This window comes from Hesperophylax consimilis, chromosome 10 (assembly GCF_061612785.1).
Source record: "Hesperophylax consimilis isolate HC1 chromosome 10, BYU_Hcon_1.0, whole genome shotgun sequence".
Lineage (NCBI taxonomy): Eukaryota > Metazoa > Arthropoda > Insecta > Trichoptera > Limnephilidae > Hesperophylax > Hesperophylax consimilis.
The window spans coordinates 8,157,961-8,184,370 of NC_142845.1; the positions used below are offsets into that span (position 1 = coordinate 8,157,961).

General features: G+C 31.8%; 1 protein-coding gene across 2 annotated transcripts in view; it reads right to left on the reverse strand.

Moving 5' to 3' along the window:
- LOC149420247 (UNC93-like protein) overlaps window positions 1-26,410 on the reverse strand; it is a 265,802-nt gene that overhangs the window by 106,259 nt on the left and 133,133 nt on the right. For both annotated transcript variants that reach the window (XR_016302721.1, XM_089636549.1), the window contains exons 6-7: window positions 18,905-19,020; window positions 2,223-2,376 (exon numbers count right to left, since the gene is read on the reverse strand). Coding sequence is in view for 1 of the 2 variants with exons in the window: in XM_089636549.1 (XP_089492675.1) it covers window positions 2,223-2,376; window positions 18,905-19,020 (270 nt within the window). In the remaining variant the exon portion in view is untranslated. The remainder of the gene's footprint in view (window positions 1-2,222; window positions 2,377-18,904; window positions 19,021-26,410) is intronic.

Below are 26,410 nucleotides of genomic sequence, written 5' to 3' on the forward strand. Positions count from 1 at the left end.
CAGAACCTTTTAGTTTATGGTTTCAACTACGTATTTTCGTCTTCATACTAAGCAAAGTATTTATGAGATGACACACCAGATGCCTGCCAGTTTAATCCCTAAATTGATATGATTTAGCCTAAATTGTATGAGTTTGTAGCCGAATACCCTCACGACAGAGATGGCGAACACAAAACATTATGTATGACAAGCGATTACAGTTCGATTTTTGTATAATAATATGAAACAAAAACTTGCGGATGTTAGTTCTTCATATTGATCGAACAATACTGACATTTATATAATATAATCTGCACTTTCTTAGATGGCGTTATTTTTTTTGTTATTGAAATACACTTTCGGGAATTTATGCTTTAAATTTTTAAAACGAATTATTTGTTTGCGCTCTACGTACGCAATATGAATATGAATAAATAGTTTTGTAAGTAAAATATTCGATTGAATTACCGATATAATATTATAAATGTGGATTCAGTCACCGATATAATATTGTAAAAGTGGATTGAATCACCGATACAATATTGTAAACGTGGATTGAATCACCGATATAATAATGTACTCGTATGCCATTATTGAAAGAATTAAGTTTGTATACGAATAAAACTATTTATTCATATCCATATTGCGTGTATACGGGCGTAATCAAATAATTTGTCCTAAAATTTTAAAGCATAACTTGCAAAAAGTGTATTTAATTTAAATAATTAAAGCACCATCTATGAAAGGGCAGATTATGAAGTATTTAAAGTTTACCCTTAATAATTTATTACTGCGTGCGGTTAATAAAATATTTTTATCGACCCTGAGGTATCAACAACGAAAGGACATAATAAACTGAATGAAAACACTGAAGAGATTCATTATAAATATGGTATCCAAATACGAAGCATCTCAAATATAAGTGAGCTTTAAATAAAGTGTCCATGATACATGATACTGGCAATATTAAATTGGCATCCATATTTAAAAAAATTTTGATCACTTTATATCTCGTATTATTTTTCAGGCGCGCATTTTTTATTACATTATGTTATCAGTTACAATTGAAAACATAAAAAGGAACATCTTAGAAAAACGAAGGAAAAGAAATAGCAAATATATAAGATCTGTAATAACAAAAAAAGAAATAGTAAACTGACAAGATACAAAAAGTATCCCAAATATCACCGAACTTATAAAATATACATAATTTATGAGATCGGCATAGTATTCAGTTGTTATATTATATTAAGTATTAAAAAAAGTTATTCTACCTTTTTTGCGCGCACTTTTTTCACATTTCTGAGTTACTATTGAAAATATAAAAAGCCACATCTTAGAAAAAGGTATGGATTTTGACCAACGTACAAAAAAAAATTCGGCCCATTTTAGGGTATACTTTACAAAGAACGTATTTGAAAAACCGAAATTTTTATATAGTTTTTTAAAACAGCCTACCTTTTATCACTTTTTGTAAAACTTTAAACAAAAACATGCAGTTGAAGAAGAAGATAATACTAGTAAGTTTAGACATAGACGGAACATGAAACAGAACAAGACACAGAAAAAAGGTAACGATATTAACTGGGAATCGAACCCATGATCTCTGTCTTACTGGGACAATGCCTCTTACCACTCGGCAATTATTATATTTTATTATAAGTTATTCCAATAAAAATTGAAAATTCATTTATACTTTTAGAAAAAGACAATATATGGCCCATATAAATAAAAATCTGATATGTTTTTCCGAGACACTATTCTAGATTACAAACAATTTCTTTAGATCTTTGTAATCATTTAAAAAGTCAAAAACTTGGGTAAAATTAGTTAAGGATGATATTATTAATTCTGATTTTGAAAGATGACATCGACAAAAATGACTTAAAATAATTAGGTACCAATGGCCGAGTAGTTAGAGGTGTTGTCCCGATAAGACAGAGATCCTGGGTTCGATTTGCAGTTGAGACCATTACCTTTTATTTTTTCTGTGTCTTGTTTTGTTTCGTGTTTCATTTAGATTTATTAGTATTATCTTCTTCTTTAATGATATGTTACATCGATGGGTATATATATAATGAAAAGTTATTCTAATAAAGATTCACAAAAAATTACAATTTCGACCATACATTTACGGTAATAATTGGGAGCTGGTCCGAAAGTAATTTAGGGCAAGGGTTAGACTGCCACTTAGCATTAAGTATTTTGTAAGGTAGCTAGCACCTTACGTTATGTGTACTTACGGCGTTAAACTCCGCTGCTAAGAAGGCTTGCTCGGCTCCTATGAACATAGTGGCGGGTAGTAAGAGCAGTTGGTAGGGGTCCGCAGTCTGCTTCAACGTGGCCATTAAGCTCTTTAGTATTGACTCCCTGGGTTTAGCGTCTCTCATCTCACATCTGTAATAAATAAGTTAATTTTTACTCGAGTAATGGGGATCAATAATCAATACATCGTTGTTTATGAACAACCTACGTATATCTGTATATTACTTCAAAAACTGAAAAATAATTTTGTGGCGTCATTTTAATTTAAATTCAATTTTTTTATACCCCTCACAATAGTGCCCCTGTCTGTACAGTGTTAAGGCAGGGGAGTTATGTCGCCACCCGGTTAGGCGTCGTTGAGAGGCGGGTAGTAGGGGCTGGAGGAATGGATTTATTAATGCGGGTTTTGAAGAGGTCCGGATTATATAAAGGAGAAAAACAAATTCCGTTAACTCGGTAAGTTCCTTAGAGCAGGATCCATTTAAATACCTGTAAAACAGAGTCAGCATGCTCACATTGCGTTTGTGCATTAGAGATGGCAATCGGTCTGTTATCAACGGATTGTAAATCAGACGGACCACATTCCTTTACAGAGAATCAAGTATTGTGGGGCTCTAGCCATGAGGTGGCTTCCAATTTTATTTACTGGGAATTCTTGCGATTTGCAAAGGGTAAGAAGCTGGTTACTATTGAAGAATTTGCTAGCCTGTTTCATGTTTATTTAAAGAGCCCGATACTTGAGCCTGTCTGATAAACTTACTCGAGGCATCATAATGTAGTTTTCATAGGAGATATAATGTTTAACATTTTACTCGTATTCACCACTATTTAATAGAATAACTTTTATATATATATAAAAATATAAATAAGTTTTGGTTAGTATCAGTTATACGTAATATATTCGTTAGCATCAGGCTTGTGGTTATTTGGTTCAATAAAATGAATATTCTTAAAAAAAATGGTCAAATTTATTTTAATTTTTTAAAACATCACGGCACTCGAGGCATGACACCTACTCGTAGTTCTTGCAAAAATGTTTATAGAGAAATTATTGAAAATTGGCCCTTAAATAATATATTGCAGAAACTTAAAAAAAAAATGACAACATTTATCATCTTAAATCGATTTCGGAAGCTTTTAATAAAGTCGCGTTGCTTTCAGTTTCCTAGCATCTCATTTTTAATGTTGAAAACTTTTTTAACCAAAATGTATGCAAGGTTTTTTCACATCTCTAGTACAGGGGTTCCCAACCCCGTGCCCGCGGGCACAATGGTGCCCACGGAACGATTCGTATGTGCCCGCCACTATTCGACAGTGAAATAATTTTTTCATAAACATTAATTAAAAATGTGAATTATTTTTGTTTATTTGTTGTTTGAATTTTAATTTTGAGTGCCTAGGTTATCAAATACGTGCGTATGTTTGCAATATTGTATGTTTGAGTGGTTCCTTTGCTGACAGTACTTATCGCAACCTGTCGAGCGGCGAGCCAGACTGCACTCTTCTCGCTAGCCTGGAACGGAGAGTTCTATTTGCACATCACTCCTTGTACACGCAGAAAACCCGAAGAGAACGAACGCCACGAACTGAGCCGATGAACGCCGATGGCGCCAATACACGTGGCACATTACTCTGCCAGCTCTGTCTGTCATAGAAAGCAATAAGAATGGCCCCGACAGCTAAACTGACAGTAGTCACGTGCTCGTACCGTCCCGATCGGTTCGGCAATCATCGGCTCACTTCGGGTTTTCGGCGTGTACAAGGAGTGATGTGCAAATAGCATTCCCCACCTGGAACCGCGTTGTTGTCATTTTGATTGCGATTGCTGCCCCGAGTTTGTCGATTAAAAATAGGTGGTGCCCGCAACCCTACCGATGTTTTATAATGTGCTATAGAGTGCAAAAAGGTTGGAAACCCCTGCTCTAGTATAAAATGTTAATTTAACTCGCAGCGAACTGGAATAAAACATGTTTTAAATATTTTCGGAATATTATTTTCTGAACATTAATCAAATATTTATGATGGACATTTGAACCTTACAATGTACATGATGTCATTGCAGAACTTAAAGAAATTAATTTAATTCTTGTCAAATAGATTGAAAGGAAAAGCGGAAATTATTTGAAATTAAGCAAAAGCATTAAACAACACTGTCTGATGGGCCTGTGACGCTAACCATTACTTAGATATTAAAGCTCCGTAGTAAAGGTTCAAAAAGAAGAAGAAGATGGTTTGAAAGAGATATACGTAAATACAAATGTTAGAGGAAGCGCGCTAATATTAAAAAAAAACGATAACGATTTTTTTAAATTTTTTTTTATTCAGTGAATTTTTATTTTATGAATTACAATTTTTGTCTACTTAATAACTCCCACACTAGGCTTATGCCCGTGTTGTGGTAGTCATAATGCTATGAATTACATTAAAACCATATGTTGTAGTAAAAAAAAATAAAACATAATATAGAAGAAAAAAAATATATGTTTTTTATACATGCAAACATACATACATACACATATATAGATGCTCAGATATATATATATCTGAGCATCTATAAATATGAATGTATTTATGTATGTATGTATATATATGAATTATGAACTATGAATCTAAGTAAGAATCGTGGCTCCCTTATCAAGCACAAGAGCTCCTCATTTCTGATAAGGTATACATGACCAATTATGAACCTTAATATTATATTTTGCAAAATATGTATGTATTAATGTAACCCATATGATGTATATTAAAAAAAATATATATATATATATATACATACATACATAAATACATTCATATATAAAAAAATATATATATATAAAAATATATATATATACAGGGTGTATCGGCACGTACCCGACAAACTATTCCTTAGCTTATTTGGAGTAAAAAATCTTATGTGCACTTTGCTGTCCGGTAACGTTTTTTTTTAATAAAAAATTTACCATTCATATTTTCACCACATGTCACCACTGGTTTATCCTTTGTCAAAGTTTGAAAACCCATCTGGCAAATATTTTATTCGAATTCCGTTGAATAATGCACGTGTGTACCTATATTGGCGCACTTTTACAATCACAACGAAATGGCACGGCACCATTCGTCTCATTTTTAACTATTATTATTTAGTGTGTGCGAAAGAGCGAATACGCTTTTTGACATACTTGCTTATAACAGCTGTTGAACACGAAACGCAATGCCAATGACAGTGATGTAGTGTGGAAATTTTAAATTTTTTTGTTTTTAATTGAAAAAAAATGCTACCGGACAGCAAAATGCCCATAACATTTTTTACTCCAAATGTGCTAAGGAATAGCTGGTTAAAGTTTGTCGGGTTAGTGCCGATACACCCTGTATATATATATATATACATACACACACATACATACATACACAGACATACATGCATGCGTATATAAATACATTCATACACATCTATATATGAACTTAATCGAAAACATTTAGTAAAACACTACTCGTTTAAAATAGAGCAAAATTTCTCGACAAATGCTTAAATTGTTTTTAAAGATAAATCTTTATTTCTTTAAAATTTTTCATACCTAAAACATGAGTTTCTAAAGTTTCTATCCACATATTATCTTCCAAAATAACATATATTTTTTTGGGAACCAAAAAACTTAACATGTTTAAGAGAAATGTTAGATATGTTTAAGAATTCTAAAATACAAATAAAAGTGTTTGTCTTCTATTATAGCCATTCTGTGCGCTGAATGACTGTTGCCTTTTCCACTCAGGGGTGACCCACGGAGGGATGTGTGCAGAGGGAATGTTTCCCTTTGAAACCTCTCACCAGCTTAACGTCAACAATTTCACGTGTTTGTTTTCTCCAATCATTTAGACCTGGATAAATGTCAGGAAATTTAAAATATTCCGTCCTTTTGCTCTTTGACCTTGTAGATAATTCACCGTCCTACGCAAACGTGTGTCGTAAAGTGGAACTTAAAGATTAAACTTACGAAGGGGTATTTAAGAATAATCTATTTGTAATCATGCGTCTTTAAATATTTTTTATTAAAAAGAGCCTCGAAAAAATCTGGGTTATCGATATATCATTTTTTTGATCAATTTCACCATATTAAAATCTTTACAGAATACTACAATTGGAAGAAGTTTAAAAGCTTTAAAATGTAAAATCGTTCAGAAAGTTAATTGTAATTGAACAAGGAGGGCAAAACAATTCAAAACTTTCCTAAAAAATACAGGTTTATAATTGTTTAAGTTAGTTACAAAACTAACCTAACATTTTTCCATTGATCGTGTTTCCTTAAGTTTGCTAAATACTTCGGCAAAATTATTAAATTAAGAAGAAAATGATTATTATCGTTTATAACTATTGTTGATACTGTCTAAAATTCAGGTGGAATTCAACTATAATTATTTTTAAAAAATGGAAAGAAAGCTTTCATTTTTTTCAATTTATCAGTATTATCGTAGGTTCATATTCTTCTTTAGATATTGCACAAGGGTTTTATATTTTGAATATTTTTTATGCAATTCATAATATTTTCATTATTTTTTAAATCCAAGTAATAAGAGTAAGTGAAAACAAAACATTTTTAGAGTAGTAAAGTCAATATTCATAGTAAATAAATACCGATACTTATTACAAATTTCCGTGTGGGATATACAATTTATTTATTTATTTATTTATTTATTGATACATTACTCTACAGTACTTCACATTTCAATTCAGCAACGTTGACCTCACTGGGTTGTTCACCCGTGCTGAGGCCCCCCATTTTAAAATATACGAATTTATACATTATTAATTTATTTATTAATCTTAATTATTATCTGTATCTGGATATTATATTAGTAGCGATCGATTTTTACTGCTACGTTTGTTCATTTTAGTTTGCACAATACTATGAAAAGGTAAGTAAATTCTTTTCGGTGAATAACCTTTTCTTTCGCTAGCTTACTACTTTACTGACTATAATTTGTTTTTTTTCCTCTTCTCATCATTTTCCTAAACAATGATTAATCGAACTGCTTTTATAAATTCATTTTTACAGATGTATGTGTGTCTATATGAACCATAACAAATTGTTTTTATATGACAAAAATTTCCTCTACAAGTCCAATATTACTTTTTGAAAACATAGGAATAATAATATCAACGGTGATCAGTTGTTTCATTTAAAAAATATCTATATGTAAGTTTCATTACGTTTCGTCTACATATATATGCCATTACCTTTGTTAGGTAATTGAAGAAAGGTACACCATATTTTGAAATGCACGCTGTATTGCGTGTAACGCACGCGAATATTTTACAAATATTCGGAAATTTCGAATACATTTTGTAATCATTATCACATTCGAAATCGAAATGTTTCTTGAAAAGGCATAAGCCATGTTTGGTGACCAGATCTGAAAACTAGATACTTTCACACCTGCCTATTCCCCATGTCCTTCCCCTCCCCATATCCTGCAGCCTCACAACAAATCCCAAGTGGGGATGTCATAGTTTCAATGGCTACAATAAGCGGGAAACAGTTGGGACTATTTATATATCTATTATACGGTATTCACAAAAATGTTTTGTTAAACAAAGTGTTTTTGGTTATGCGGACCCGATAACTGGTTTCCTCATAAAATGTATTTTTATGTAATTTATTTTAGCCCTTGCTAAATTATCACGGTTTCGTAGCTGCAAATGTTTTTAAAAATTACAACCTTTGTAAAAATTACAGTGTAAATATAACATAAAAATAATAATAACATTGCATTTATATAGCGCAGTTCAGTGTCATTTCACTTCAAGGGCGCTTTACTATAACAAACTTAAAAATCTGTAATTTAGTATTTTTGGTCATGTTCTAATAATTATTCCTACAGTGTACCTTACCCCACAAAAATCTAATATTAAAACACTACATATACTGTTTATATTAATTGATGACAAAATTAAAATAACAATTATCAGCAGAACAGGACAAAACAAAAACACTTAAACTAAAACATAATATAAAACAGGAGGCAGTTTGTGCTGACATTTAAAAAAGTACAATCAGGAGGATACAATAATAAGTATTTGGACAAACTATGAAAAGTTAGTAAACGATTCGTATTTAGCTACAAAATATACTGAATAAATGCGTAATGCAGAAATCGGAATTTATCTCAGCGCAGAGTTTTTGCGACTTACTACCATACATATTCCTCACTGCCCAGAATAATTTTGGAGGGTAATAATTATACCGAGTCAGTGGACATCTTAAATTTATCACTTAACAAATACAAAAGATTAGTGATGAGGCAGTTTAGTTATGTATAACAAATACTGCGTGATTTTCACTATTCATATGTAAAAACCCCTAAAAAGGGCTTAAATAAATAAATGAATAAATTTTAATGTTAAATATTTCCGTATTGGAATCTTCCGCATCTGCATCTACACTTAATAATTAATGGTTCATGATTTGGCGTATATTTTAGACTTAAATCAAGAGCGAAGGGTCGTCTTTTTAAATGCGGTAATTTATAAAAAAAAAACATTAAAAATAATGAGCACGGTTGCTACTAATGACCGGGCTTTTTGTTAACTGCCCCCTGAAAATAAATTCCAAGGCTTACTTCCAAATTGAGGTTTAAAAAATGAATATATAATATTGCTTATTGTGGTCGGAAAATCCCAGCACTTTTGGCACATGTCTTCTCACAATTGTCTCCATTATGTATTAGTCTCCATTGGTTCTACGATAACACATTAAAAATTGATATAAAGTCTTTAAAAACGATAAAAACTAGCCAATAAACCTAACCTACATAACCTATTTAACTTAGTTTTTATTTCATCACTTTTCATGACTTATATACATCACCTTTTAAAGATGCATTGAATTGTCATTTTAATGAATTAACCGCTAACCGATCACCATAATCGTTTTGTGAGGAACACGAAGAAATAAATAAATGTATTGCCTGAAAACGGTAAAGACTCGAATGTCGAATTTTTCCGTTCCGTAGAAAAAATCCTTAGAACTAGACGAACGTGCGTTTTCTAAAAATATTATTGATTTAACGAAAAAACATATTCCATTTGTGAACGTTCTCTGTAAGATAAAATTATATTATTAAATATATTAATGCGACACCTTACGATGGATCCCTTATAATATCTCAACAAGATTTACTACTATCGAAACTATTTTGACATCTCGATCAGTCACGTGATACAAAATAAAACAGCGGATCATCTTTCATATTATTATTCAAATATGTGTCGAAAATTTGCCGGACACCATATTACATTCTATTATATTATAAAATTCCTTCTTCGAAGATATTTTGAGATTTTTTGCGTGCGGTAAGTGGAATATTTAAGGTTTTAAGGTTAGAGCGGGTATTTTATATCCCAAGACAGCATTTCCCTTCGACGTTTTGCTTTTACGTTTCCGCCTTTTTATTTTGTTGTGAAACCAATTTAATTTTTTGGTACAAACGGTTTCGTTTTGTTTTTGTTTCTCTTTCCCCAAAGGACGTGAGGTGTTTTTATTTCCGGCAAAATCTATTCAAGCGAATTAAAAGTAAATTCTCTAGAGATATCAAAGCAAAAAAATACAATAAATTAACAGTGAAAAAAAAAACTTTGAAAGCAAGCACCAATTTAAAAATATACATTATTTCTAAAGCTAATTAATTACCGACAGATTTTAACATTGCTTCGAAATTATTTATTAAAATAATAAAAAAAAAATTATCGACTCATTTGTATTCTTTTGCCATCGAAGTAAAAACTAAATAGGCTTTATAAAGATATGTATGTTCCTACCTACTTATTATGTCGCTCTCGATTTTGCTTAACAGTATTTATAATTGTTACCATTACCAAAATCTTAACAACATTAATATATCATTTGTAGGTAAAAACAATGATAAAAATCTTTTGTTTTTCGTGTTATTTATTCAAAATACAGATCCAGAAAATTTTAAGGGATCGCATGGGAATAAAAAAAAAACATTTTATCTTTTTAAACAGCAAAATTAATACCTCCGAAGGGAGAAATAACTGTCACACGCCAAAATGATATAGTGAAAAGAATGGATATTAATTTTCTATAGCTATACTAAATTGTACTTAATACTAAATAAGTTGTTTGAATATTCATTGCATCTACTTATTATTTTTAAGTTTATGCAAAAACCTTTCAAAAAAATATATGATTTTACATTATATTTCTCATGTCTGGGAAAATCGGTTTACATATTTAACTAAGGCATGAGCAAATGAAAATAAAAATATTAAAACCATATTTTCCATGAGTTTATTCCTGAAAAATCGTTTTACGTATCAATATATTTGTAAATGTCACGTTTATTTTCGGTAAACTCGTATTTTTTTACGTCATAACTAAAAACCAGACTGCGCGGCACTCGGATTTTCCCCCAAAATGTTCCCTTCGTTATAAATATTTTGGAAAACGTTTTAAATTCGACGTTTTTCGGAACGAGACACTTAAATTTGAGACATTTGACAACAATAGGTACAGGTTGGTTTGACGCAAGAAAATGAACCGAAGAAATTGCTTTCAGACGCACAACAGAGGTGCATTAATAAAAAAAACTTCAAAGCGTTCACACGATTTCGATCAATTTTCAAAAATCAAGCAAATTGGTAGCTTTTGTTAGGGGATTTGGTTTATTGTGTACTAGGCGAAGTATTTGCAATCCAGTATCACTCCATCGACATTATTTTTCTAATTGAAATAAATATGTACCTCACATTGTGCCATTTAAAAAAACTTAATGCCTAACAATAGGAATATTGTGAGCTAAAAAAAATGCGTTCACATGGAAAAATCCCTTGGTTCATTCAATTTCAACTAGATTCACTGATTTTGATCATTTCCCAAAATGAAATACTGTTTCTAATGCAGATGAAAGACGGTTTCAGATTTGAATATTATAAACCGACATGCGTAATTAAAAATACTACAATTTTGAACAGCAAATTTAAAAAGAAAATCGTTTACTGATGGTTTTTCCTTTTGAACTTTATTTATCACTTTAAACGATAAATTTACATCATAATGAGAATAAGTATTCATGTATTTTTTTTTTAATTTGAAAACCTTGACTGCGTAAAATGCCTGGCAGTTTTGTGTTTTACAGAATTATTTTTAATTGTACGGGAGCGTGTATGGAAAACTTTTAAATGCAAAGAGAAAGCTGTGTATTCTCTTTGTAAAATGGTTTATACTATATCAAACCACGATAGAAAAGGAGATAGAATAAGTTTTGTGAGGACACGTGTCATTTGGTGACAGATATTATAAGACTAAATTTGCCAATTGGTTTAATATTTACCAAGAAGCCGTGAAAATTTTAAAAAGCTAGAACTCACTATTTGAAGGTTAGGCTACTTTATTTTTGCTTTTTTGTTAAGGTGGTGAATAGATATCCTATTATTTTTATAAGATAAATATAACCTGTGTTTTTTGACAAAGCGTCTTCGAACGTCATAGTGGTAAAACTTTTATTTATCAATTCCGCACAAATCCCTAATGTATTAAGGCTTTTAGTTTTGTTCGATGAAGGTATATGGATTTTTAAGGTTTTCCTAGGTTAGGGCCAATCACCGAAAAAGTTTTTTTTTCAAGACTCTGAGTCTTCCAAAAACGATTTGCTTTAGATATCTGCAGATAAAATAAGAGAGATATTGATTGTTTTATAATGGCTACTGTAAAAAAGGAATATGATATAAAAAGTCGGTCGTTAGTGCCTAAAACAATTTTATTAACTTTTCGGGAATGAGTTTTACACACTTAACTGTACCGGAAAAATGATTTTTTACGATCGAACTTTCTTCTTTATTAATATTAATACCATAAATAAACTGATAACAATCTTATATTGTGAATATAAATGTGGTCCATGTGTTAATTAAAAATATTTTCTGTATTTCCTAGTAAAATATTTATTTTGAGTTTTGGAGTCGGACGAAACGGTGTGTCCATATTTCTTTGGACTTTTTTCGTTCGGACGAACCTAAATAATACAAAAACAAAATGGTTCTAGTAGATCTCTCGAGAAATACACCGTATGCCAGCTCGGGCGCAAAAATTAATTCGAGAGCTAATTGTAACTAAGATTGACCAATCATTAATTAATCGAAATCTATAATTCGACACAATTAATTGGTACGATTTAAAAATAACGTTCGTCCTTATTTTCTGTTCGTATTCCATTTGAAACATTTGTTTGTTTTAATAAAAAACCGTTAAGAAAGAGGATATAATATACAATTATAATTAAAAAGAGTAATTGATTTAGAATACAGATGTCGCTAGTTTGCACCTTCTTTAAAGGCAGCGAAACTAGGTTATTAAAGTTCCAATTTTGATTAGGGAACTCACTTCTCTTCGATTGTTTCTAGCTAAAGAAACCCAAAGTGACAATTATATTTCGCTCTCCGTAGGTGGAGTGATGTCCACAGAGTGTAGGTAGCAGTATAAACTTTGGAAAAAACAACAATAAAATCGGTGTAATTTCAATTTCTACAAAGTGTTTCATTTTTTTAAAAAGAGGAATCTAGCCTTTTGTTCTCAAGTCTTAACTTTAAACGGAGGATATTTTGAATAATTTATCATGTTAAAAATTTTACTCAATATTTTTTATATCTAATAATATATTGTTTATAAAGGCATTTAGCACGAACAAGTAACACGAGACCTCAAATTTCTTTCCCCGAACGTATTTCAAATGAATTTTGCTGTCTACTATTTGTTTGTTGAGCAAAATATATGGTAATGTAATCAATTCCATTGAATCAATTAAATATTATATTATGTTTGGGATATCTCAAGCAGCCATAGACACCAATGAAGCTCATCTATGTTAAAATATCAGCTACTTTTAAAATATAAGCATTTAAATATTTTATACAATATTTCATGTTATTATCATTTGTGTGCAATACTTTAGATGACTTCTTATTATTTTTATATTATACTTAAACAAGTGAAGGGACATAAAAATTTTAAATTTTTTATGCAAAACTGTTTGACAAATTATTGGAAATGAATTGGAATTGTTTCTTAAATTACTGTAGATTTATTTTAATCTTTAGCACTTCAAGATTTTATTTATTTATATGTTTATATGAAGCAGATACTTTGTGATGTGAGGTTATACTTTAAAATAAAACTGTTACTTAGTAAGAACCACTTTTATTTTTTATATTTAATGGGTGTCGCTTCTACCGTAAAAAAAGTGTATACAATGCGTTATTAACATCGATTTATAGGAACGAAGAACAAAATATTTTCCCTTGATGTTTCAGGAGCTACGGGAATTTTTTTAAAAATCGATTTGCCATTAGCCAAAGTCGGGTCTACTGGTAAAATTGCGTTAGTCGTCGCATCATCTGGCACTGCAGCTAAACTTTTGGAAAGATGCAAGTTTTGAGTTTATAATAATGCTTTCAAATTTCATAAAATGCTCAAAACTCTCCCCTCACTAATAAACGTGTTCTAAATTTTACACAAGTGGTAAACAGCCTTTCAAATTACGTTCATGGTTGTTTATCAGGTGAATAAAAATCGAAACACGTTTATTGGTAAGACGGTTAATTTTTGTTTGTATAACCTTATCTCGACGTTTGAAGACTTCTTAGGAGTTTTTTTAATACGTACTTCCCATAAAGTTTGTGATAAAACTTTTATACCGGAAATAACATTTAGGAAAAATAAAGTGTTTTGAAGACCACTTCCTCCGACTGTAGACTTAGCCAATTTAAAGTTTCAGAAACTTCGTTTTTGGCAAATTTCCCATCAACTTAATGAAATATCTCACTATTTGAAAAACAATAAAACTGTGATAAAGAACATTAGACGAGGATCGATCACAACATAAAAAGAGAAGGCATATACAAAAATGCTATTACAAAATTAAAAAACACGAATATGTAACTACTAGGTACCTTTCTAAGAATCAATTCCTTTTCATCTGTGTAAGTTTTCAATTAATTATTTAAACGAAATAAGCAGATCCAAGAAAGCAGGCTTTTCAGACAAATTTGTAAAGGGAGACACGTTGAACCAAAGAGATTTAAAGACATTTCTAACAAAATTCTTCATCACAATTATTTTGCAGCTTATGTGGCATATTCGCCAATTCAATTTGGCAGGCGGGTGTGGGTACCGCAGCCCCGAGAACACTTCGTTGAGTAATAAACACCACTGCCAGAGGTCACCTCAAGCGGTTTGCGACGTTTGGTGATTTAGCAGGGAAGCCCGGGTTCATGGGATGAGGTTTGTTCTTCTCATACTCTCTTCTTTCCTAGAATTTCCTCTCCTTCTTTAACTTAAAAATGCCCTCCACACAGCATCCCCTGCGACGATATAGGCCCTGTTGACGCAATTATATGCATCTCCCTTTAACACATATTCCTGCATTCTATCACCCAATTAACTGTCCCTGTCTGATAGTGTGTAATACCTACGTTCATTGACACAATGTGTTTATACAATACCATTCTGTTAAAAAAAACGGGTACAGTGAACATGTCCCTTTAGTTTGTTTAATTTGAGTCTATTACGGAAACTTGTGCAGTGATGACTAACCAATGTCTCTCAAACCCATAGTATTCAAAAGGGTACATCAGAATCCTTTCCAATTCTAACTATTAACCACAGCTATCCAAATAGTTTTGTCAAATATTGCTTATAGTCCGTAAAAAATTACAAACTGAATGACATATAATATTGCGACTCCAAGCCGTGAGGAAATTTATTTTCCTAAGGTCCTCGTGTATGGAGTTAACGTTAAAAAATCCTCATTCATTATCAAACATAGATATTGCAATACTTTAAACAATTATAAAATCCAATGCTGTCATATGGCAACTAGTCTGCAGGCTCATCTATTTAAAAAAATACTAATCACAATAATATTATCTAAAATCTCTGTAGAACTGTTGAAACTCAAATAAAACATTAGGGGTAATACATGTTTATTTTATTCCTCCGTGTTCAATGGCACCCTTAGTGTAAAATCATAAAGATTTATAAATCCGTAACAAGTTTATTTCATACAGTTTGTAAGCTAATATTTTTTTGTTGTAAGGCGCCCTTGAGATGATATTTCACAAAAAATTCCAAGTGCTATTATTATTTATCATATTAACAGTAAAGCTAAAGAAATTAGCTAGAGGTTATTTGGAGGTTAAAGTTATGTGCTGTACAAGTTTAGTGATGTAATAAGTGTTATAATTAAAGAAAATAAACGGGAGAGAAATATTACTTAGAACTGTCATTTTAATCAAAAGATCGGCGTAAACATGTAACAATATCATCCGTGAACAATTTCTTCCAACATATTATTGCGCTACTAATGAATATATTATTCAAAGCGTGAATGAACACAATTATATTTTAGAGGACGTGTATTTTATTTTGTCATGCATTTTTAAACCGTATTTTAATTAAGTAACGAATTTAAGAATAATTGTGAAAACATTAAGACACTCGAGCAGAAGAAAAACATTTATAGCACTTTGGTTTTGCACATGCTTAGTTATTACCGGGATGTTATTTATCCAGTTCCTTCCTCTCCTTAATCATCATCTTACTGGAAAAGTATTTGAAATTTGAAAGAATTAAACAAGAAAATAGTGCGATTTTGATTGCAATTGTTTTTAAAACAGAATAAGGATTGGGGAATTGAATATCTTGGAAATGCTTAGAATCGTTTTAAGTAGGTACTCATTTGCGGCGATAATTACGTCGAATTATCGCGGTGAAACTCATTACAGAGATATATTGGTTAATTATTGGTCATTCTGTTTTCATTTCTTCCAAACCTTGTTCATTCCTACACATAGTATCACCCAACTCCAGCAAACCCCAATTAATTACGCTGATTATTTTTTTATTGATAAACTTATGTTTATAAGAAAAGGTTGTTATGCATAGCACAAAGGATAATAAATTATTATAAGCAATAATTAGTCGCCTGTAATATCCTGTAGTTGAACCCGCGCCTTCTGATGTCAGGTCAGACACTCAAAAAAATTCGTGGGAAATTCAGCACTTACAAAGCCCTTCCTACAAAAATAAAGTTTGTTGTTTACAGGTGAAAAAATATGAAAAGCAGTAATTGTTGATTGAAGTACTAGTACATATTGAATTACTTGGCGGGTTGGAAATAAGGTGGCTCAGTGGTCCAGAGCGTCTGACCGGACATCAGAAGTCGCGGGTTCAATTCCCGTCGGCGCTATTTATTTTTACTCGGGAGATATTTTCAATTTGTATTGATATTATAGGCGACTAATTATTGCTTATAATAATTTAAATTATAATCCATTTTAATATTCATTTGAAGCTGTAATTCATAAGCAGTTTCGGATGCAACAACAGCCTTTAAATAAACATGTTTTAAATTTTACACAACTGAACCAATTATGTATCGTAAACAGTTGTTTTTCAGTTAAGCAAAATTTTAAATACGTTTATTAGTAAGACTGTATATAGTGCATATTTTTTGCAATTTTACAGAGTTGTCAGTGAAGTAAAGAAACACATTGGCGCACTATAGAGTTTATCGCCGTTCCGCTTACTTTATTCGCATACTCTATTCCAGTAAGTATAAAGAGGCTACCGTTTAATGTTTATGTCAAAACAAACAAAGCTATGAAATCAATACGGTAATTTTAATATTATGAAGCCTTTATTCTTGTAAAAAATGTTAAATTACCTGGGCAGTAAATTTTTTTATTGGTTTTGTTGCTAAAATAAAATAACAGATAAAATACCCCCTTTAGATGGTTTCAGCTTCAATACTGAAGGAAAAATGTTTGAAGCAGTATTTTTATGTTTTCGTTTTGATTATTCAAATTCATTAATATTCCTGACGGCAACAACTGTAAATATATTTATGCGAACTCTATCAAATTTAATACGCCAACTAAAAGTTGTTAAACTTAATCGTTTCCCGAAATTATATTATTTTCATATCCATACCAAAACCACTTCTATATTTCTTGCTCTTAAAAACTTCCCCAAAAAATCAAACTCAACCACAAAACTTATTTTATTGTTCTTGAAGGAATACCTAAAACATCGATACGTTGGAAGTGAGTTTTATGTAATGAGATCGACGAAATTTCAATACATTTTGTAATTATTTATTGTTTTTGTGTTTAATTCGTAGAACTCCCTTTATGCTTTTATTAATTTAAATAAAATCAAATTCAATAATATAATTATTAAGTTCTGCAAGTATTTTTTGGTTTAAAAAAAACCAAACAAAACTTGCAGGACTTAATAATTGTATTAATAAATTTGATTTTAATTAAATAAAAAAACACATTTTGTTTTCTTTAATAATTTTTGTACAGCATTTTTCTACTACACCACAATTAAATAAGTTATTATATATTTGGCTATTCTGTTTGTTTCCATTCCACTCATGCATTATTGCTCTAATTTTTTTTATTTTTAGCATAATTTATATATTATATCGTACCTTCTGCATAAAAAGTGGTGCATTTTTAAAAATAATTGAAAACACACTAAGCAAATTAATGGTATGTTTATTTGCTGTACGTAAGTGATCTTTAAAATAATATTAAAGTCGTAACATGTGAAGAATTTACATATCTCACGAAATCGGTTTTAATTGCCCATATGGAATTTTAGATAAAAAAAAATATTAATCAATTTTGGTGAGAATAAAAGATTCTACAGAAGATAGGTTATTTCAAACAAAACAAATACACTTCTTTACCATCAATAAGTTTTTCTACCATCGTTAATAGGTTTACTTCTACTGTGTGATAATTGCGTAGACTATCGACACATGGGTTGGATTATAATGGTTATAATCTAGGCAGATATGTGCCTATGTAAATTAACGCTTCGTTCGCTGAACCAAAAATAAAGGTATTCGCAAATGTGACTTACGGAAGAGTTAGTTGTGATGTTTGATGATATGGTTCTTTTGGAAGATTTCGTATTGTGGAGGAATTCACAGGCACTTATTTAAGATTGAACTAATTATAACTCCGGCTAACAATCGAATTGACACATCGGTTGTTTTCTCGGTACGGTTTTTTGTCAACTGTCATTAGATAACGTTTTTGCTCAGGCGTGGGCGGATGGATTCAACTCAAAGCAACACTGCGCAGATTCAAACCAGTAAAATTTGAATCCTAGCTTCATTATTGGTTGGAGCGGAAAAAGCGTTAAAAAAATTCAGCGAAACATCTACACATACGAGTAATAATGAATAATATTAATACAATTTGCCCAGCACGACTAGAAAATCAGTAGCAAGCAGAGAACTTCGAACAAAAACGTATAATTACTATATTATTTTTAAATACACTGTACAGGTGTTAGGTTTATTTCACTATCTTCTTGATAAGCACTATCCGTGGAATAACGCACTTTATTAGATTGAAGATTTATTTATTTATAAAGTCCGAGTTTTCTATTCGGTACTCGATCCTATGAATAAAGGATATATTTTATAAGAAGTTAGCCGAGTTTTCTACCTACTGCGAAAATTTATTTATTTTGGTGGATAGTTATCGAGAGGATGGTGAAATACCCCCCAATTAAATAACACCGCAGATATACTTGCCTGAAATTATTTTGTTGTTATATTGATTGTAGGTAATACACTGATATTTTACCTTTCAACAGAATCCACTCCAAAAGCGACGCAAAGTACTGCAGCAATCATACACGCCAGGAAGATACCAGCTAGCAGATTCCTCTTGAAGGATGACGGAGGATTGAGATTAGGATTCTGGAAGAAATCAAACGTTTAAAACAGTGGTTTATAACCGATGTTCAGCGAAACTGATGTAGAAGGTAGAGTGGCATACAAGGTAACAACGCAAACAAACTTTAGCTAAACTGTGCGAGTTGTTTTCATTATCATTATTTATATATAGCGAAATTATCATATAACTTTTTTTAACAGGAATTAAAATTTTGTTATTGCTGATAATGCTGATTGGTATAAATTGCCATCTGGCAATCGAGTGAAAAAATTACTGCTTCGTTACTGAACAATATAAAGATAAAACAAACACTTCGAGGATTTTTACTAGTAAAAGTGAAATACCTCTTTACCAAAAAAAGTTGTATTATAGTGTATACAAATTCTAATGTTAAAAAAAAGCCTATTATCGGGTACCCGAAATTGGTCAAAGTCGGGTGCCCGTTATTAAGCATCACACGAATCTTGCATACAAGTCGCAACAGAAAAATAACAGAGCGAAGATATGTCAAAAAAGCACGATATGTGAACTTTATCACACGGATTATTATTCAAAATAATAATTTTCCCAAAAACACTTACCTTTTTTATCAAAATATTAATCTCTATTATTATGTATTTTTAATTATGCGTAGACACTCATTAGGCTGCATTATTTGGAACGAATGTTTTTATTTATTTATTTGATTTGCGTTGCTTTGTCAATCTCTCTGTTCAGATAGAGAAACAATAGCCTGTGTTTCTTTTACGTCCAAAAGATGGCGCTGTTTTAAAAAACAACATTTTTGTTCAACAGATGGCACTATTTAAAAAAAAAGCATATATGTGTATAAACAATCGGTGAAGATATTCCGGAGATTAAAGATTTTGAACAAATTTTTATTTATATTGATTTATTCATCTTCTCCATAAAACGGTTATGCACCAATAAATTACAGAAAACATCACAAATTTGAGATACATTTAAGTTTAAACGGTCCCCGAGGCAATTTTACTATTTTGGGATTGCGTCAAAAGATAGTTGCTAATAATAAGTTATTGATAAGTTGATAATAATAAGCTATTGATAAATTGGTAGTTGTGAGTGACATTAAAAAGATATCGATAGTCAATGCAGATTTGTTATGCAGTTAAAACGCTCTGTTGATTGGCGAGTTCTGATATAAAATTCAATTTCACAGTATAAAAAGTGAACGACATCTCCAACGTGTATTCTTGTTAGGCAAATATATGTTAAACCCTTTCAATAAAAATGGATTAAGATGAAGTTGAACATGAAGTTCAAGATATAAGTATTAAAATTTTTTGCCAAAAATATTTTTCGGGGTGCTTCTAAGGTATTGAAATCGAGCATTCCTCTTAAGAACAAGGATGGATACAAAAATGAATAGTAAGTATTGCTCTCTCAAATATAGGTAACGCATAAACCTATTTTGTACTTTTTCTATTTCTATGATATAGCTATGTTGAAAAGGGACCCCAACAATGGAGCTGTATTCCAGGATGCTGAGAACATACAAGGTCTAATTTCGAAATTCAGTGAAAGTTCTATTCTAGTTGTTATTATTTCAGTTTTGTGAAGCAACTAGCCCATAATGATATAAAAGCAGAACTAGAAAAAAACTTGAATCTTAAATTTGAAATTTGACGAATTGTTCATATCCTGTGAAATAAACACGTCCTAGGTGATTGTAAATATTGAAAATGTTCATTACATGCAAATGAACTTATACTTTTAAAATGTTAAGAACCACTAAATTCGATAGTAACAGTGACTATAAATAACCCCACTCGAAAATACGAGCACTGCAAAAAAGGATAGGGTCAAACATCATTTTTCAAGCCTCTTGAAGCTAGGGGATCTCTTTACCTATTCGTCATTGCTTGAAAGTGGAGCAAACGAGAAAATCTCATCCGAAGTGTGTGACACTTTTATTAACTGGTTTGGTACCGTAATTTCATACAACTAAAGTCCAAAGTATATTTTAAGAAGATTTAAGTAAGTTACTATTTATAGTCGTTAAAATATTTAGTTTATAAATTATAATAATAATTCCGAGAATGTTTAAGTTGGTTGCAGATGATAAGATTATGTGTATTACCTACTTCACACACACTGACCATAACAATGTCTACAAATCCATGCTCTGTCATTTAATATGTGTGTATAATGTATACTGTTCACTAGATGATGTAACTTATGTTTAAAACGAATATAGGTGTTTTCGTGCGTGTAGGTGTTTTGACCGTGGTTGTGACGTACGATCATAGTTGTTTGAAATTACGGTAAACTCGCTATTTACCGAGTACTTTTTTAAGCAGCCCTAAAATGAAGAAAATGATTGAATTTTTAGAAAATGCGAGTGCCCAACTGTAATAGTTGTTTATCATATATGCAAAATGAAAATAATTTAGCCACCAGGCTTACAAAATTAGAAGGAAAAATATGTAAAAAAAGAAATTTTGTCTTCGAAAAAAAGAGGCCGAATATCAGTTATCATGCCTACCCATATATCGGGTACCATGCATATCATTTAACAGGTACCTGGTGATGTATCGGGTACCATAATACAACAAATAAAATGAAAGGTATCATTACCACAACATTCTATGTGAGCTCATTTTTGCATCGAATGCATTTCATCCTTTGCTCTCCTCCGAAATTCGAATTTGAATAAATTAAGCCTATTATCGGGTGCCCAAAGTTGGGCAAAGTCGAGTGGCCGGTGTTAAGCATAGCATGAATCTTGCATACAAGTCGCAACAGAAATATAACAGAGCGAAGATATGTCAAAAAAAAGCACGTTATGTGAACTTTATTTCACGGATTATTATTCAAAATAATAATAATCCTTAAATATTGAAGACAATAATAATAATCCTGGGTTCGAGTCCCAGATGTGACCGTTTCCTTTTCTGATTTTTCTGTTTCAGATTTTCGTTTAAAAATCACTAATATTGTCTTCAATATTTAAATATTTCAATTTGAGGTTTTACTCAATAAAGTTATTCCGAAAAATAAATAATAATAATCCTAAAAACACTTCCCTTTTTGATCAAAATATTCATTACTTAAACTGACGCACGATATACAATTTATTAGATTTTTTTACAAAAATGCCTCCCACTTGACAAATTTAATGTGAGAGTGACGGTTGTCAATCTTTGCCTCGTAATGGCCAATGGTAAGATCCATGTTTTACCGATCGAAATGTTCGTGCAATTAGCAAAAGTTTCGAGTTATTGGTGAATCCGGAATTGGGCAACTACCCGGTTAATGGTGACTTTACCCAACTAATATTATTTTGTTCACAGAAATGTAGCAATGCTCGAAGTCAGTGGGACTACGCCCTAAATATGAAAGCCCTAATTAAAAAAGGCTTTGAGTGGATGGGAATTAAGCTCTTACCAATTCAAGTAACAATATTGAATGGGGAACTTTTACAAACAATGAAGACCGTTAAAAATGGGTGGAAGATTATATTATTATAATTCTGATCATTGTATAATATTAAATTTTCATTCATATTTATTGATTTTAAACCGATCTTAAAATGCACATTCAAAAACGGTTCCAACGTGATTATGACATAGAAAATGCCAATGTTTTGTAAGACAGCTCTCACCAACTTCGCCAGGTGTGACGTCAACGCCGCTGAATTCACGAATAAAAACGAATATGTCTTTTTGGCGACAAAACGAAAATGGCATATGTTAAATTGTTATACAAAATAAAATAAATATTGACGTGATTATCATTTTTTATTATTTTTTTTATCAACTTTGGACTCACTTTCCCCCAAAATTACTTCTCATTCCTATAACCCTTTTCTTTCTCAGAACTTCCTCTCTTTTCTTTCCTTCATAAGAGCCCCCACACATCATCCCCAAAGATGACACAAGCCCTAAGTAATTTTGTTTAGGGTCTCCTTTGTAAATTTAGTTTTAAAATAAATAAAAACTGGAAAAAGAATGAATTACGGAATTAAAATATTTTATATTTAATACCGAATGCCAAGCATACGTGAACTAAAGAAGGTTCTAACAGGACACTCGGGAGGCAAACGAAAGGCGGGCAGACCTAGGCTGAGATGGGAGGACGATGTCAGGAAAGATGCAAGAGGACTACTCCATGCTGCAGATTGGAAGACGACGGCCGAGGACAGAGGGCGGTGGAGGCTCATGTTAAAGGAGGCCAAGGCTCGAAATGGGCTGTAGCGCCATTGAAGAAGAAGAAGAATATTATTATTTTACTCGTATCTTGAGTGAGTTGATTCTTAAGGCTTTACAGATACCTGGTCAGCACAGGTACAAACTGAAGCCACCGCATTGAAAGTCAAGCATATTGTTCGATCCCATCAGACATGTTTTAAACGATAGATAAACTACGAGTCAAACCATTATCGGTAACGGCCGTTGGAGATTGATTTAATTTACCTTTACATCGGTCGTCTGGGATATTGTCAAGTAGTGGGCTATTTGTACCCATTGAATTTTCAGGAATGTTCGGAATAATTATTCCTTTAGTATTATCATGGAACTCGTTTTGCCTTCCATAAATGTATGTAAAGCAATTGAGCGTAGTCCACTAAACGGGGAAACTTTGAATCCCTTACCGTCGTGTACATTGAAAATCTATTATGTTCATACGATGGATCATTGTAGATACTAGTAAAACAATGTTTATAAAGTGATTGTCTAAATTTTATTGTATTCATAAAGGTTTTGACCGCTTGCTTAATAGTTTGTCGTGGTATTTATTAGTTTAGAAATAATCATATTGAAATAGTATATTTATTTGTAAAAATCATTAAATGAAGTCGTCTCCAAATATTTCATTTTTATGAATATATATCTTGTATATTTAAAAAATAATTAACGACAATAAAATTAGTTTTTCGATACATCGTAAAATAACGAAGCCATGAACTTCCGAAGTGAACATTAGTAAAACAAATGTAATAGTGTCCCGTGAAGTCATAACAAATTCCCAATAATATTAATAATACCTCTAACTTCTGGCGTTTCCCATGTATTCTGATGGCAACATGCTACACTAGCGGCATAAGTTGTGCGCCTTATTTTTCTTTCATACATTTGAATGGAGTTAAAATTTATTTTTTATTTTTATTTTTATTTACATGTGGTTTTTTGGGACATTTGTTTGTTGAAATTATATTCTTTATTTTACGTTAATAAATTAGAGAAGTCGAAAATATTAGATATCCCAAATACGACATTAATAATTTTTTGATCAAACATTAAAAAAATATTAAAGCGGCTATTAACTCTGTCTTTTATGGTTTAGAAAGGTTAGTAAAGAACTTAATAATAGTGATAAATTTGACAAAAAAGATATCAGTTAATTTAATATATATAACACCTTTAAAATTCTGTTTTTCCTCCTTCATATAATCCGGGCCTCTTGAAGACCCGCATTAATAAATCCTTTCCTACAGCCCCTACCTTAACCCGCTTCATAAGGCTGCCCAACCGGGTGGCGACATAGCTCCCCTGCTTTTACACTGTACAGACAGGGGTGCTATGGGGGCGCTCTAGTAAGGTGTCCCATAAAATATACAAAAATATTTTTACTCACTCTAGCGCTACCCGTCATAAAATGCAAAAAACTAACTTAACTGATACATTACCATGATATTTAGAAACAATTTTAACCCTTGAGACGTTGTTGATTTGCACGGATCGAACCTTCTACAAGCTTCCATTTTTTCAAAGACAATAACAAGCACTATTTCGTTCTCTTTCTGACATAAAAGAGATAATCAATTTTTAGATGAGAGGAAGAGAGATATATGCATTTTAATAATGTGCGGTCGTTCTGGGACAAATATGGTCTTAGGAGAGTATAATGCGCGCACGGCATTTGGGACTGTTTGGGTCTTAGAAGGTCCCAAGGGTTAAACTTTTAAATTTATTTTTTGACCGTTACCCGTTTCAACTTATTATAGCCGTCTTCTGACTGGTCTATAATGGCTGTAATAAGTTGAAGCCAGTAACGGTAAAAAAATAAGTGGAAAGTTTTAAAATAGTTTCAATATATCATTAGAAGCTTAAAGACCTGATATGCGCTCAGCATCAAACTCACGAAACCTACACTGCCACCTAAGGTTGCAGATTAGCTGGCTTGAAAATGTAATCCAAATATAATATTAGATTTATTTTTGGGGTATTATGTCGTGTTGCGCTACCTCCTTCTTTAGCCGACGTTTAGGACAGCACTACAGTGTCCGTTATCGGGAAAGATCATCTGACGTGATGGACACCTTAGGGCCCGTTCCCACTTCCGTTTTCAAATCGGAGGCGTGTCCCGTTTTAAAAACGGATGGCCAATGGCCCTGTTCACACTACCGTTTTAAAAACGGACCATACTCTACGAAAAAAAATAATTGTCGATTCAACAAAAACATGTTATTTGCTCATTCTTCAGTAATGGTGCGCAATGGACGACGATGAAGCTCTTGTTGTCATGTTGTACTTATTAAAAAGAAGGAAAAAAGTGAAAAGAAAATTTTGGGTACACCCAATCATAGCCGAATGATTTTCTGTAGGAATTTTCCAAGTGTTAATTGGTGAGTTGAGAAGTGATGAACTAAAGTTCTTTAATTATTTTAGAATAATAATGATTGGATTATTTATATAGCGCCGTTTTCACCATGAAAAATCACCTCAAGGGCGCTTAATGGCTTAAGAGAATGTCTATCACTTCCTTCAACCATCTACTGGAATGAGTTTCAGAGAACTTAACATATCAAAATACAAAATTGAGAAAGTGCATTTGTCCTGAAGAAAGGCTATCGATATTTTAAAGTAAGAAAACAATAACAACTCAAATATTTTTTATTATGTGTTTATTAAAATAATAAGCTCTTCCGTGCATCTCATTAAAGCTTTAAAATTTAAAAAAAGTAAACTTAAAAAAATAAAAATTTTGATGTACAAAAGTTGTGTACACCAAGTGTTTTGTTTTTATTTGGTTAAAGATAAAATATTACCATACTCTTTCTTCGACCAGTGGTATTAAATTTTCGGGATTTATTTCCTTATATATTATTGTAGTTTTGATTTATTTACTTAACAAAATAACCAAATACAAGCACGCAGCGTGCCTGCTTCCTTGCGACAGGGAGCGGGCGGGGAGGGGTCGGGGTTTGGCGGGGACTCTGCCGGAACGACTGGACGACAAGTGTGAACAGCTCCATACAACACTATGAGCGAGCGTGTTCCGACACGATTTGAAAACGGACGCGCTGCGTAGGCGAGCCATCCGACAAAAAATGTCGGATCCGTTTTCAAATCGTGTCGGACAAGTGTGAACAGCTCCATACATCCACTACAGCCACTAGGGCATCCGTTTTTAAAACGGGACCCGTCTCCGATTTGAAAACGGTAGTGG